This window comes from Gossypium raimondii, chromosome 1 (genome assembly GCF_025698545.1).
Source record: "Gossypium raimondii isolate GPD5lz chromosome 1, ASM2569854v1, whole genome shotgun sequence".
In the NCBI taxonomy this organism is placed as follows: domain Eukaryota; kingdom Viridiplantae; phylum Streptophyta; class Magnoliopsida; order Malvales; family Malvaceae; genus Gossypium; species Gossypium raimondii.
Genome location: NC_068565.1, coordinates 29550257 through 29567576, shown reverse-complemented (window position 1 = coordinate 29567576; position 17320 = coordinate 29550257). Strand labels below are relative to the sequence as shown.

The 17320-nt window shown below is 30.0% G+C and overlaps 1 protein-coding gene across 1 annotated transcript; it reads left to right on the top strand.

Moving 5' to 3' along the window:
• The first annotated feature begins 15024 nt into the window (after positions 1-15024).
• On the top strand, positions 15025-17013 carry LOC105785550 (uncharacterized). The gene is made up of 2 exons (XM_012611656.2): positions 15025-15734; positions 16405-17013. Exons 1-2 carry the CDS (start codon positions 15084-15086, stop codon positions 16690-16692), a joined length of 939 nt encoding a protein of 312 aa, XP_012467110.1. The 5' UTR covers positions 15025-15083; the 3' UTR covers positions 16693-17013.
• The last annotated feature ends 307 nt before the right edge of the window (positions 17014-17320 follow it).

The following is a 17320-nucleotide window of genomic DNA, read 5'->3' as shown; positions in this document are numbered from 1 at the left end:
TATATGTTTATGAAATATAAAGGTAATTTTAGTACTTAATGTAATAATATGAATTTATATAAGTTAGTTAAATGTATATGTGTTTGAGATATATTTGAATTCGACCTAGTTGAATTGAATTATAAATATCATTGAAATGATTTATTTGCTTATGGCTTACTAAGCTTCCAAAGCTTACTTTGTGCATTCTTCCACTATTTTATAGATTAACGAAGCTAGCTCGGATTCGGGGATTGTCGGGAAATGTCATCACACTATCGATCATCTTATTGGTACTTTTGAAGCTTTGTATATATGGTATATGACATGTATAGGCTAGTGAACTTTTGGTATATTTTGAATTGTAATTCTAGCCATGTGAGTTGGCTTGGAAATGGTATATATGATAGAGTTGTGTTTAGGATTATGTTATGAGATGAATCATGGTAATTGAAGTGTATGTATATTAGCTATGTGTTTAGCATGCTTATTATGATAGGTGACGTTTTGATGATTAAATGATAGCAAAGAATGAATATGTTGTATGATTGATTGATTGGTTATTTAGGTACGTTTCTAATTGGTAAATAATGACTACGTGGTTTAATTTTACGAATTTGACTAGAAGGAATAAGAGGATGGTTATCAGTTGAATTCGGAAAAAAAATTGTAAAGGAGATTATATTACTTTATGCTTGAATTGTAATGAATGACTGTTCTAAACCGTGTTTCAGTGACGGATTCAGGTTAGGGGTGTTACATTTGATTGGTATCAGAGCTATGATTTAGTCGATTCTAGGACTAACGTAGCGCGTGTGAGTCTAGCTATACATGTCATATATATAAACTGTGATAGTTTGATGATTCCTAAAATTAAAATGTGTTTTTGTATAGTAAATGGATCCCGATAGAGCCGTAGCTGACGATGTGGAAAGTAATGCACCCACTCCCACTCAAGGGGCAGTGCAATCTGATTCTAGAGTTATTGCTAGTAGCCACGAAGGAGAGACAAAACAAGCCTTTCTCCAAATGATGAATGAGTGGTTTACAAAGTTCATTCGAACGAATCCGGTTGTTCAACAACCTTCACCCCTGCAAGTTCCTGTGATACCTCAAGTTACTGATCCGATGCGATTAAATAAGCCTCCGATTGATAAAATTAGAAATTATGGGGTCGAAGAGTTCAGAGCTACTATTGATAATGATGCTGAGCAAGCTGAATTCTGGCTTGATAATACGATTCGGGTGTTGGATGAATTATCTTGTACTCCTGATGAATGTATCAAATGTGTTGTATCTTTGTTAATGGACACTGCATATCACTGGTGGAATACACTAGTATTAGTGGTTCCAAAGGAACGAGTTACTTGGGAGTTCTTTCATATTGAATTTCGGAAGAAATATATCAGTTAGAGATTCATAGATCAAAAAAGCAAAAAATTTAATTACGAATTCGATAGCTCTGAATGAACCTTAGAAAATGTATTTGATATTGAAAACATGATATTAAGACTTCAGAGGTGTGATTTCGTGTAAGACTAAGACATTGGCATCAAAGTAAGAAAATGTGTAAGATTATGTCTAGGACATTAGCATCGTATATGATTCGTATAAGACCCTGTTTGGGATAGTGGCATCGATATGCATTAACATTGTTTTATAGATTATCGAAGCTAGCTTTGAATCGGGGATCGTTAGGAACCGTCATCACACTATCGATCATCTTGTTTGTACTTTTGAAGCTTTGTATATATAGTATATGGCATGTATAGGCTAGTGAACTTTTGGTATATTTTGAATTGTAATTCTAGCCATGTGAGTTGGCTTGGAAATGGTATATATGATAAATTTGTGTTTAGGATTATGTTATGAGATGAATCATGGTAAGTGAAGTGTATGTATATTAGCTATTTGTTTAGCATGCCTATTATGATAGGTGACGTTTTGATGATTAAATGATGGCAAAAAATGAATATGTTTTATGATTGATTGGTTGGTTATTTAGGTACGGTTCTAATTGGTAAATAATGACTATGTGATTCAATTTTACGAATTTGACTAGTAGGAATAGGAGGATGGTTATTAGTTGAGTTCGAGAAAAATATTGTAAAGGAGATTATATTACTTTGTGCTTGAATTGTAATGAATGACTGTTCTAAACCGTGTTTTGATCGGTAATGCCTCGTAACCCTAATTCGACGACAATTCAGGTTAGGGGGTGTTACATTATCTGTGGTGTCTGCAAGTGTATTAGGTCAATTGTAATATAATTTGTGCAATGAGATGCAGGAGTACTCCAAGGATTGAACCCAAAGGAGTCGGCAATTAAGTATTTCTAGCTACAAACATGCAAATAAAGGGTCTAAACAATTACTAGCTAGATACTATAGTACGACAGGCCATTCAGGAGTGTGATTATACTAATTAATTATCTAAAATTGCAAAAGACTAAATTGTAAAGAAAATAAACTACACAACTATCAAATATGATAACAGAGAGTAGTTGGTTGACTTCCATGTGGTTTATTGACTTTCGAATTAGAGACCTAAATTGCTTACGTATGCGATGCTTTGCACACATCCAGATATTTGTTTCCCAGTAGGAATGGTTAGTCGATATTAGGCAAATCCAAGGCTCAGGCTTTGGCAATCTGTGAAGCATATATCAAGGTATCTTAAAAGAACTAGGGATTATATGCTTGTGTATTTTGAGGAGGACCTTACTCCTGTTGGATATACAGACTCAGACTTTCAAACCTGTAAAGATTCGAGGAAATCGAAGTCAGGAAATGTATTTATTCTAGGCTGTGGAGCCATAGTATAAAGAAGTGTAAAACAAACTTGCAATGCTGACTCCAATAAGGAGCTCGAGTATATGGCTTCTTCTGAGGCAACGAAAGAAGCAATATAGCTTCTAAAGTTCTTAACCGAAATTGAAGTTATTCTTGGTATGGAAAAAGCTATAACATTGTATTGTGATAACAGTGCTGCAATAGCAAATACCAAGGAAATGAGAAGTCATAAGAGGATAAAACACATTGATTGGAAGTATCACTTGATACAAGAGGTAGTAGTTAAAAGAATTGTAGATGTGATGAAAGTAGCTTCTGAAGGTAACCTTACGGATCCGTTTACTAAAACTCTTGTAACTAGGAGTTTTAACAAACACGTTGAAGATATGGGAATACGAAACGAGACACATTTACTTCACTAGGGCAAATGGGAGATTGTCGGGAAATATGTCCATATTGTAGTAAACATGTAATTGTTTTCTATTTATTTTAACAATAAATAAATAAAGTTAATTTCACATTTCACTATTATGTCTTTTGTTTTTATATCTTTTATATTTTGCATGCATAGCAAAATTGTGACAAGTAAATATTAGCTCATTGATTGTCTAAGTTCAAAATAAAGATAAGTGGCATTGTAAGAACGTTTACATTGCGAGAAAGACAACTTACTACAGTAGATCATCTAAATGAGTCCGTAATCCCCTAAAAGAATTAAAGTAAGCATTTGATTCAAATACTGAGAAGGATTATTATGTTGTCTACAATTCCAATTGGGGAGATGGCTAGTCTTGGCTATCGGAGTAGTTGACTCCACGAGTAGAGACATAGATGTATTCATTGGTAGAATGATACATTAGATTGGACCCAAGATGAATTAATTCTGAATCCGTTTGTGAATTAATTCACTTGTGACGTTCATGGTATGATTTACCTAAATCTTGAGTTAATGACTAACCATGCATATGCAACTCGTGTGCTTTGATATAAGTAAAAGCTTATGCTCTAAAGATGATCGAGCCCATAGCCGGTATGTTGGGTACATGACTTGTGTATGGCATGGCTTTACTAGCAACAATGAAATTCATAGCTCAATTTATCATAGTCATTTGTTGACAGTGATCATATTAATCATTAAGAAGACACAATGGTGACAATGAGATAAAATAGGATTGTATTGAGTGAACTGATTTAACTCAAAGGAATTAAGGATATCATATGAGGGTAACAACACATGACGAGGTCATTGGAGAAAACAGTTGGATGAATTGCTTTCGTAAAAAGTATACAAAAGGAGTTTTCAATCATGGTACTTCTTGTGGACTGACTCCATGATTAAGTAATTGCGAATTATTGGAACGATGCTTTTGGACATAATTACAATTACTAGAGTCTAATTGTATATGTTTGATTGGTTCCTCCGCTAGCTCAACAAAATCTCGATTGGACTGCAGTTGAATTAGAAAAAAATTCTACGACTTTGGGAATAATTTTATTAAGTCGATTTATTCAATGTGAAAGTAAATTAGGTGATCGTAAGAATTGTTCAACTAGAGAATTTGATTAAAGAATTTTCTTGAAAAATTAATTAATCTAATTGATTTTTGGAAAAATTAATTTTGATCAAGTAAAATTAAATTAATTAAATTAGTTAAAATTAATATGATATTTTTGGAAGTTAATTTTCAAGTCAGACAATTGGCCCAATGGGTAATTGAACTTGAAAGTTAGACCTTAGATCATAAATTAGGCTCGAGAGTCTAAAATCGAGACCAAGACCCAAAAATTAGTCAAACTGGACCCGGTATGTGAAACTGAGCCGACAATCCAACTAGTGGCTAGACCGAACCGGTCAGGTCGTCATTGACCCGGACTAAACCGATAACAATCGAATCGGCTCGAGGTGCCATAAGGGTGTCGCTCCTACATCATCGGACAGGGCAGTGTCCCAGTGGCCGACGACGATTGAACGTCAGTAGTTGAGTAGTGGAAGAGTTACACTCCTATTGGGACTCTACCAAAGAATTTGATTTCAGATAAATTATTTCAAAAATGATATTATTTTAATGGTTTAATATTAAATTTAATTTAATGTTTATCTTGTAGATAATATTCTATTATTTTAATAAGATTTAATATTAAATTTAATCTAATTTTTATCTTGATAACTATTATATTAATTTAATATTAAAATGATTAAGTTTAATCATAGTTAAACTCTCTAAACTCTCCCTATATAAAGAGAGCCTTGAGTCATTATTTACACATACTTGAATTTAATAGAAAGTTGTAGAGAGAAAATTCTCTGAAGAGATTATTTTAGAAAAATTTTAGAGATATTTTTTTGATTTACAACTTGACCCAAAAGTTTAGAAAAATTATGAAATTACCCCATTGTAATTTTTTGAATTTTTTTATTCAAAACAAGCCCACACTCGACAGTCGTGAGCTTGAGGATAGTGGAGAAGAATACTTGGTCGAAGAGCTCATCCTAGACGAATCGAAAAGGTACAATTTTGATTAAATATTTATTATTTTAGATATCACAACCAAGATCTTATTTTGAAAAAATTTTAAAAGTCTAGTTTTTCCCTAAATTTATTTTTCGCTACGTTTTCTAAACCTGTTTTTTCCAACATCTACCATGCCAAAGAGAGCACCGAAGTGCTAAGCCCTAAGACTTCAAAATATGCATGTGATTGCATAACCTGCAGACAATATATGTTGCATGTAATATGTGCAAAGCTCGAAGACAACAAAAATCCAGATACAAAACTCTAGGTACATATTTATCCCTATTGACATGCCAGTCGTATTCTAATTACTTCTCTAAGTTTACAAGGACAAAGCTCAATTAGCGAATTTCAATTTTATTATAACACATTCATAATCACATAAATATCAATCCATATATGTACACATATTCTTTCATATATATATTCCATTTGATAGGTCTCAAGTATGGTTCACCTACCATGTTCATAAATAAATAACCAATGGGCAGCCATTCACTTTTTTTTTTTTGTTCAAGAGTTCATATTCTCATGCTCTTATGCTTAAAAGAGATTTTCAAAATTAATAATCGTGATTGTTTCACATAGTTTCACATATACTTAACATTTTATAATAAAAGTTTCATCAAAGTTTCGTGAGCCACATATACATATTATTTCACATTAAATTCTCTTGTTACACGAGATAGGTTAAAATGACTTTAATCAAAACTTTTTACTATGATGACATAACATCATATTATCAGATTTCACTCATATTCACTTACTTGCTCATTTTTATGTTATACTTATCATTTTCCTTATCAAATTATTAACTTTGTTAACTTTGTCTTTTTCCACCATTTAAGTCAACTTTTCATTTAAATGTTCACCAAAATACCATAAAAATCTATTTTCACATTTTAGTCTAAAACCATGACACATTCATACTTATCTCTACTTTCATTTTGATTAAACTATTTCATTCACTTATGATCTTACCTCTCTTTGAATGAGAAAAAGCACCAAAATCCTCTACTTTACTAATCCAATACTCCTCTTTCATGCTCAATCCCCACAACCCACAATTCAACTCTTTCTCTTTAAAACACATATTATACATAACACCTAAATATCATGTTCTTGAGGAACTTATGTAAAATAATCTTAAATAATCATAATAAAGATGACAAAATACATTTTCTTACTTTATTTTCGCTTTTTCGTACTAACTCAAGCTTTTTCTCTCTAGCTCATGAAAATTCATGCTTTCCATGAAGAAGATGACGATGGAACTAGGCTTAGAAATGTGTGCTCTGCAAGCTTTTAACAAGAAAATGACTTGGGTGGTGTAAACTTTGGATGTAATGTGAGAAAATATGAGAAAGATGAGAAGAGAAAACTTTCTTCTCTTTTAGGGAAGGTGGAAGACACGAAGGGAGGAAAAAGATTAAATGAGGAGAGAAGACATTTCGTCTTTCCTTTCTTTTATTCATAAAAATTGTCAAAGTCAAAGCCCAAAAAAAATCAAAAGAGTGGCCCACCCTTTTTTATGATTTTTGAAGTCCAAAATCTATGGCCAATAATTTTTTTATTTCATCTTTACACATACAAAATAAATTTTAAAATTTCCATATAAAATTCTCAAAATGTCCAAAGTATCCTTTAATGGGAAATTGCACCTTTAGTCCCTTTCTTTTATCACTTTACTTTATTATATCAAATATGTCATTTCATTAAATCCCCAAATAACTTCATAAAGGTTCATAACAATATACAACCATGTAAAATTGCTTTTTAATCCTTTCTAAGCTACAAATGGAAAATTTGGAATTTAGCCCTATACTTTTCATTTCATTCAATTTAGTCTTTTTCCCACAATTTCACACTAAAATTACTTCATTGATTTTTACTTCAAATCAATTTAATTTCTTAAGAATTCGCTTTATTAGTCTCGTTGTCCAAATCAATTTAAAATATAGTTTTTTAAAAAGACACATTAATAATATTTATCAAATTAAATTTATATTTTTCAAATATAATAAGAGTTAATTACATGCATTAATTAAAGTAAAGCAAAGATCAATATAAAATTACAAAATATATATATATATATAAAAATTTAAAGAACGTATGAGAGCATATATATAAAAACTTGAGTTCTAAGATAGTTCTTTGAATTTCAAAATTCTTCCTTTTTTAGTTATATTTAATGTTTTCCAAATTAATCAATAATTTACAACTCAAACTGAATTAATTTTTGCAATGATGCATAAAGCATTGAAAGGTAAAATAATATTAGGGCTAAAATGAAAATCATAGTCACACATAATGTTTATTTACTTAAAATTTCAATATATTTATACATCTCCCAACTCATTGTTGAGATTGAATTGGGATATTTGAGTGAGCACAACTAAATTATGATCTTTATTTCAGTTTTTAGCTTTTTGAGCAACAAACATTGGGCGTTGTTTAGACAAATTATTTTGAGCTAATATGTTCATAGTTTGTATTTTGTAGCTGTTACCGAGAAATTAGTTAAAAACAAGAGGGTCGTTATTGGTTCTTTTTGTTAGATGTGATCAGATATCTACAAAATTATTTTTTAAAAAGAAATTGAAGAATTCGTTTAAAATGACAATTGCTAGGTTTACGTTCAAAATTGGAGAAAATTCGAGTTTGAGAATCGAGTATGCATTCCCATGACGCCTAAAATTGATACTTTGTTAAATTAATGTTGTCTTGAATTTTGAATATTATAAATTTAAATTCACCCCTAGAATTAAATTTAACATGAATTTACTTAATTGAAAATTTGTGAAATGTAACATTTTAATTTTATTAAAAAGCAAAATTTTATTCACTTGAATTTGACAACATTTTATCACTAAGAACAAGTAACCAATAATTTTGAGGGTTAATTACAAAATTGTATAAAACATATTTATCACATGTACTTAAAATAACAATTCCAAAAAACTTCAAACTATTTCCTACATATGATAATAAGCAATTAAATAAATAAATAATAATAATAATAATAATAATAATAATAATAAATCTAGGAACGAAACTAACATGTAAACCATTTCTTGAATAAAACTTAAAGGGACCCGCATGTCAACCTGCTTGGATCCATGTATTTTTTGGAAAAAATGAGATAATTTTGAATTGATTCTTCATAGTTTCTCATGTTTTTAACTTAATCTCTATTTCAATTTAGTTCTATTTTATAAATATGATTATATGTACTACTTAATATATGATTTATTTATAGTCTTAAATATATAGATTTGATGTTTACTTTTTAGCATATTGCTAATTAATTATAAATATACTAATTTTAATTTTTGTATTATAAGTTATGAACCAAATATATTATTTTTATGTTTTAACTAATATTTTTATTCCTTTTCAATATTATTTAATTAAAATTGTCTCAAACAAAAATATTTTTACTTATCTTATTCCAAAAATATTGTAATACCCCTCGCCTGTCCCGATGGCCGGTACAAGCATGAGACACTAACAGGATATTTTCAAAGTAAAATCAATACTTTATTTAAGAAAATAAATGATAAAATTTATAAAAATATATAAAAATATTTAAATTCAATTCAAAATGAGTTTTATGCTTTCAAAAAGAAATTCAAAAATCTTATAGTGTCAATTAAAACAAAAGTACTAGGTAATTTGTAAAATATAATGATGTTACTTAATTTATTAAAGGAATTTATAAGAAATTAAGTAAAACCAAAAGAGCAACAACAGTACCTTAAGTTACCGCCTAGGTGGTCAAAGCTCTAGCCTAAGCGGTATTGGAGTTATTAGTTTTTCTTTATGTTAAGGTGCGGCTCAAGCCACCGCCTAGGCGATACTAACTAAAAGTGATTGTTCGACAAGACCCACCTAGGCGGCACTGCAACCTTTTACAAGTTCACCCTTTCTTGAATTGTAACTAATTTCTTAAGCCTTCAACCACTACACCATGACAAAAACCAATCTTTGGGATCTTAAAAGTCACATTTTATTAGTCAAGAACAAACACTGAAACACCACCAAACTAGACTTTTACAAACCACATTCAAAAAATAGATTAAAAGTCGCAATCTATGATCATATAATATGTTCAAAATGAGGTATAACATGTCATAACAACTAATATATTAAGCTAGCATATTAAACCTATATAAAATCACCCAAAAATCAATCTAAAGCATGGAAAACCAAGGCTTGTATACATACATTCAAAAGATATAGAGTTTGGCTCAAGGTCAATAAAAATAAACAAATTAAAACTATTACAACTAATTTTTATATGAAAAATTTATATATGCATCCCTAAATGACTTTTCTAGTACATGCCACTAGGTATCAATTGCAAATACAAATATTTCAAACCATCCAATGTTGATAATGGTGTTTGCTTGTGATTCTCGAAAAGCATCGAGCTTTGATTCAGAAGACCTACTCGAAAAAACAATGGCGCATCAAGCATAAAGCTTAGTAAGATAATATGGAAATTCCCTATATACTTACCTTTTAAACGGTGATTCGAACTTTATAAATAATTTGTAAAACATTTGAAAAACAATGCTCACAATATCTATTCAACAATTTAGAAATCAGAAAACCTAATTAGTTTTCAAAATGATAGTCTATAAATAATAACATCTGCCAAGTTCAAGAAATCATTTATACAATGACAGAAACAGTTTGAGTTCAGCCCATAGTAAGCCTAGATAAATAAAGAGGGGATGCTAAGGACTAATTGGGCAGAGCCACTATAACAGAAATGCTAAAGCGTGAGTGTTCGAAGACCAGATCAGAATCGCACCAAAGTGCTAGTAATCGAAGTATCAAAGTACTAATAACAGAACATCATAGCACTAGTAACAGAAGTCCCCTATTGTCATGCCAATCGTATCCAGACCATTTAACTAAGCTACTAGGGCCTTGTTTCAGAATCTCTGGAATACCAGTGTTAAAAATCTCCAACCAAGTGTATAGTTTGAAACAATATTCGAGGCAGTAAACACTATATCATGAAATAATAATTCCAATCATAGCATTAAGTTACTAAATCAAGTGTCAATCTCATATTAACTTATCTACAAGAAACTTAACTTGAAAATCATTTATAAAATTGTTTTCTTGTCATTAACCACACATTCATAGCATTGAGACATTAACATGCCATAACATAATCATATTGATGATAATACCAATTCAATTAGAAGAAATATTAATTCAAAATAAGTAAATTAATGTGTTTTCCAAATATCTTAGAACACTAAAATTTTCGAAAGTGTTGGAGAAGACTAAATCTACCTTAATCAACAAGCTTTTCCTTTTCCTTGCAAGCACCCTCGTTTCTTTCTTCAATTTCTTTCATGAACAATAAATAACCATTAACACACAATAAACATGAGACTAAGCATGGATGAAATGAAAACTATAAAATCTATACATTGAATACCTCTTTTCAACTTTCTATTACATTTTCTCACATTAGGGCTCAAACCTTAAACACTTGAATGATGGAGATTATGAGGGATAATGCTCAATAAAGGTTTAATGATGATGGGTTTAAAAGAAATTGATGGAAAGTGATGAAAAATGGTGAGAATTAAGTCACTTGTATTAAGTCTAAATGAGTTATTTAACATGACTCCTATAAATAAGACTATTCAAAACTCAAAAGGGGACTTCTTCCCTTTCATTTAAGTTTCAATTCGTAGATTAGGTTTTTACCTTGGCAATTTCATTTTCAGTATTTTACAGTTCTTGTTTAGTTATTCATTTTCTTAATTCGAATTGTGATGTTCAACTATTGCTACGAGTTTCGAGTTTTAGACTTCATTAATATTCAAAATCTCTTTTCTCCCTCTCTATCTTGTCTTATGATATTCTATTAATGTTTCAATTCAATTTCGAGATTATGTTAATTAGATTCATGAGTAACTAAAATTAGAAGGAGAGTAACGAGCGAATGTGGGAATAGTTAACAATTGTTTAGGGTTTCTTGTCGAATCAATTGGCTCGGGTTGAAAGAGATTAAACCCTAGGCCTGACAATCCTAGTAAGTCATTTAGGCAGATGAGGTCGAGCGAATAGTCTACTGAGCACCACTTAGCATGTCCCGATCTAAACTGTGGGGTCAAAAGATAAGTAGTTCTTGCCGACTAGTTAGGTTAGTTAGAGGCCAAGAGGTAATAACTAGGTTAACTACTAGCTGACTGAATAGAACCCTCAGTCAGAAGTTAGCTACGAACACTGAAGTGAGTTAGTCTTTTGTTTTTATCCTTGATAGATTTACAATCACTTATTTCTGTTATTTAATGTTCTTTACATGTTTTATTTTCATCCATCTATTCATATCCTTTATCGTAATATGGTTTTAATTCACTACTGCTTAGACTTGTTATCGTAGAGATTAATCACTAGTTTAATTAAGCCTCATTTGGGTACGATCCTCAAAATACTTCCGTGTTCTGTTGTAACAATATATATTACAACCTGACCCATATACTTATGGACATCGCCTAATTCCATAAATTTTGTAGCAGTATTTTTCACTCTCAACTTAAGCATGTCAAGAGGCGGTCAAGTTGTTGGCACTATTGCCCGGAAGGCTTCGGTATTAGATTAGTCTTCAGCTTTTGCATCTTAATAGGATAAGTAGGAAGTCTTAGAACTATAGATACAATTTCAATTTTCATCAACTTGTTTCTCTTTTTCTCTATGGATTGCAGTGTATGACTCGAATTAGGGGCACCCCTATAGAGCCCAGCATCAAATCCATAAAGAATCATCCATCATAACCGCAGACATAGCAACAACAACAACAAATGCAAAATAACCCACCACGTGACAACCCGTTGTACGAAAAACCACTAAAGCAGCAGCCACCACCATAGCCATCTTTGCCAATAAAGCCACCCATGGCTCACAAAGAACGTACACTACGAGATTACGCACTACCAAATTTGGATGTTGTGCGAAGCAGTATCGAAAGGTCGATAATAAATACAAACAACTTTGAGATTAAAATGACCATGATTTAGATAATTTAGAATAATCTGCAGTTCAGAGGGACAATGACATTGTCATGTCGTTCCATTCTTTTCCTGATGTGTAAGGCATCACCTATGAAGGCAAATAAATGTGCAGTAGCTGAATTGACAAGTAATTATGGTTTTCCTTGAGTAATTGAATTAATTAATTCTTTTGTTAAAAAATGGCTAAATAAGGCTTATAGGCCAATTTTGAAATTTATTTAGGCTTTTAGGTCGATTTTAAAATTGTTTCTGTAGTCAAATGACTTTCCTTTTAAGTTGTAATTTTTGACTTTTTTAATATAATTAATTTCTTTAGTTAGATGGTTAAATTTTGGTAGTTTTGTCGACTCAAGTTCGATTCCTTTCCCACTCATGTTTATATTTTTTATTTCATGTTGTTTTAAGTTTCTTCTTCTTTTTTTAATGAATATTTTAACATATTAGCTTCATTAGTTAAATGATTAAATAATAATGATTTCATCCTTGAGAGACCAAGTTCAATTCCTTTTCTAAACACATTTGTAATTTTTATTTCATACTATTTCAATGTTTTTTATTTTTAATTAATAAATATACTATTTTCAATTTTTTATTTTAATTCATCTTTTAATTAACAACTCTTTTGTTCATAAAATCAAATAATTATACAAATATTATTATTTTTAGTAAATTAGTAAATATTTTTGTATGTGTATTTAAAATATTTCACATATAAACACAATGATATTTCAAATAATTAATTGAAATATTTCACATATAAAATATTTGAAATATCATACTCATAATGTAGATGAAAAACAATGATATTTGAAATATTTTACATATAAAAAATATTATATTTGAAATAATTATTTCATTTTATAATTTTAGAAATCAACGTACCCACAATATACATGGAGAAAATAAATATTTGACATATAAATATTATATATAAAGAAAATATATCAGAAAAATTAGTTTATATTTATATTATATATCAAAGAGTTATTAATTTCAAACATTTTAACATAATGATATATGTAAAGTATATATTTTATTATATAATTACATATTTACTATTTAATTTTATGAATAAAAGAGTTACTAATTAAAATGATGAATTAAAATATAAAAATTAAAAATATATATTTATTAATTTAAAATAAAAAATTGAAACAAGATGAAATAAAAATTATAAATGTGTTTAGAAAAGAGGAATTGAAATGGGATCTGAAGGATGAAATCATTATTATTTAATCATTTAAGTAAGGAAACTAAAAAAAAAGAAACTTAAAACAACATGAAATAAAGAATATAATTGTGAGTGGGACAAGAATCAAACCTAAGACTTAAGGATAAAACCACCAACATTTAACCCTCCAATCATAAAAATTAATTGAATTAAAAAAGTCAAAAATTACAACTTAAAGGGAAAGCACGTCTAGCTAGGCAAGCTTTCTTAACACGTGTATGGAAAGCTCGCCCAACTGGACATGCTTTCCAGAAAGCTCGCCTAGCTAGACGAGTTTTCCCTCAAAATCAACCTATTTCCCTAAATAATTTTAAAACCGGCCTAAAAACTTAAATAAATTTCAAAATCGACCTATATGCCTTATTTAACAAAAAAAATATTAGTTTAATTATGAATTTTTTTTATAGCTATGATTAATATTAAATTATTCTATCCTTTCGGGAATATTTTTTAAAACATTTTTTAATTATTTTTTAAACTAAAAATTTTTTATTGATATTTTAAATTTTAGTTATTGCAAAACGTGAGAAAACAATCCTTTAAATGCATTCAAAGCTAAAAATTTAATAAATGATTCTGTACATTTTGTAATTTTAAATAAAATAATAATTCATTATATCTTCAATCAAGTTTTCTCTGCCATATTTGTTGAATAAAATTTCTTCGAATCCAGTTGCCAGAAGATTCACCGACCATGTTATTACTGATTAACGAATAAAATATTTCAATACACAAAATCGTAAAAATATAAATATTTAAAATCCAGAAAGAAAAAGATTTATAATAGAACATACCTTAAACTTCAACTGATCTGAGCTTATTTTGAAGGAATTCTTTTTATAGAGGAATTATGAATTCAACAATGGAATGTTTCTGACTATCGCCATTAAACTTCCATAAATTTTACCTAAATTACGGGTATTTAGTGCTGGTAGTCTTATGGCCTCCTTTTATTATTAAAAACAATCCAACTATTTCCCCATTTCAAAATTGTAAACTTTTTGTTTCATGGAGTAATTGCAGTAAAACACTTGTAGCAAATCTTTAGACAAGCTTGATGCAAAATATAATAACTCTTCACGGCAAGGTTCATGTAGTAAAATATGCTTTATAAGTCGGATAACATTATTTTTGTTTACAGAATTTCTATTCTTATATAGCATTTAAAATCTTGACTGCAAAAAACATGTTGCAAAAGGTCCTCAAGTTCTTGTAGTTGTGCTGCCTGTGCCTCCAATTCACGCTCTTCCACATTTTGGGCGTTGACTTGGAACTTTCATGCTCAAGATTGAAACCTTTTTTCCTTTTTTTATTTGATGCATGATTATTGCAGGTTCTAAAGTTTTTTTTATTTCATGCTTTTCTTAAAACAAATAATTTATTTGTAGTTTTGATTCAAAGCTAACAAGTTTATTTATTTTTAGTAAATTAAGAGATGGTCCATATCTATTTTATAAAAGGCCATTTTGGCATTGAGCTCTGTTTTGTTTATGTTATAGCCACTGAAACTGGGTCTTGTAAGTGCATGGAGCTCTTTACAGAGGCAAAGGTCGTGAAACTGAGGAGCCACCTTGAGAAATACCTAGTGGCCGACGATGATCAAGAAACCGTCCGTCAAAGCCAAAACAGCTCAGGGAAAACAGCTAGGTGGTTGGTCGAGCTTGTCCCTGATAAACCATACGTTATCCGCCTCAAAAGCTGCCATGGGAAGTACCTGGCAGCCACTGATATTCCTTTTCTTTTAGGCATGACGGGTAAAATGGTGCTACAAACGGTGCCCGACAAGATGGATTGGAAACTCCAGTGGAAGCCTATAAGAGAAGGGTTCAAAATCAAGCTTAAGAGCTGGTGCGGGAAATTTTTACGTGCAAACGGGGGGACGCCGCCATGGAGGAACTCCATCACTCACGGTGAATCTCGTACTGGAGCTACGAATAAATGGGTATTATGGGATGTGGAGGTAGGAGAGTACTCTGAGTCTTTGAGCTATTCTCGTGTGTTTATGGAGTATTTGTTGTCAACTTCGAGCTTTTTTCCGGAGTCTGAAGAAGTTTTGGAGGCTTTTAGCGATGATAGCTTAGCTTCAAGCCCTCCGTCACCGGTTTCAGTCGTGTCCTCGTTGAAGTCCCCAAGGTCTTCTGTGGTTCCAACAGGGTCGCGGGAGTCGGCCAAATTGGTACTACGGTTTAACTCTTTTTCTTAATTAAATACTAACTTGTTGGTTTTAGCTTCTTATTCCATCTTAATATAAAATCAAATTACTTGATTATCTATACTAAAACAGAAATAGTATTGATTGATTCGGAGAATTTAACAAAATATTCAAATAAAAATATTGAAATAGATACTAAAATTTAAATTTGATGCACTATAATATAAATTCTTAATGAATAAGATAATAAATTAAATTAAATTAAGTCTTAGTGTCTATTTTTAGTAATGTGTCATCATGTATGGCCACTGTAATTATTTACAGTTATTTAAAGTAAGAGCATTATTTGTTACATATATTTTAATATTTGAATTAACAATAAATTAATTCAATTGGTAATATTTAAATACTCTTATAATTTATTTTTAGCAAAGAGAAGGAAAATTTTTCACTTATTTTAAATTAAAGAGTCTTATTTTTTACAAGAGTTATTATTATCTTTCTAGTTTCAAGTTTAAATTTGTACCAACTATTTCTTTATTTTATAATACATACATAATAAATAAGTTTTTTTCCTCATGTTATTACACTAATAACCAAATGACACAAAACCTTTAAATTATTTGTTAAGTTAATTTATAAATTATCTCTAACAATTATACACCATCAGTAATCATTTATGTTCTTATTGCAGTCAAGTGATTTTTACTTAGATTCACCACCGAAATCCAAAGGTAGGACCATATGTTACCATGTAGCAGATGATAGTGGTGAGGTTGACGATGAGGCAATGGAAGGGCACTCTTTTAGTTTCAAGGGTAATGGTGTAGATGAACTAACTCACAAATTGAAACAAGAGACTGGGCTTGAGGATGTTGTGGTGTGTGCTCGCAGTCCTTTGAATGGGGAGCTTTTTCCTCTTCGTTTGCGGCTTCCTCCCAACAATCTTGATATGCATGTAGTTGTAGTTCCATTAGCATAAAAAAGATGAGACTTCTCTCTGAGTTGCTCTAATTTTTCCTGTTTACTATTGGCAATACACAATACATCTTAAGCTTAATGATATGCATAGTGAATCATCTCTGTAACATTTGGTTATAGATTTTAAAGTTTCTAATAAAAAATGAAATTGAGATAAATTTTGTATTAGGACACTGAGTTTTGGAGAGGTTGTGGTTGGATTTGTTTCAACCAAGACAACTACAATACACCCCACAACATTATTTTAGTTGGGATTTTTAACTGTGTTATTGTATTATTAAATTATTAATTTACAGAAAAAAATTGTAGTTATCTATTTAAATGGTTGTGCAAATTTATTTTGGAATTAATTTTAAATAGTTTTATTAATTTTATTTTTTAATTTAATTTAATATAATATTTTTATAAATTTGAATAATATTTTACAAATTTATACTTTTTAATTAAAATTTAAAAATATTTTTTATAATTTTAAATAATTAAGTTTAAATTAATGAACGTGGACAACCATTTGTCTAGGTTCATTCCAATAAAAAATTTCAAATATTTTTTTGTAGTTTTAAAAAAATTGAATTTTTTTATTTTTGCTCATGTGGTAGCTGATGTGGCATTGCCATACTAACAATTGC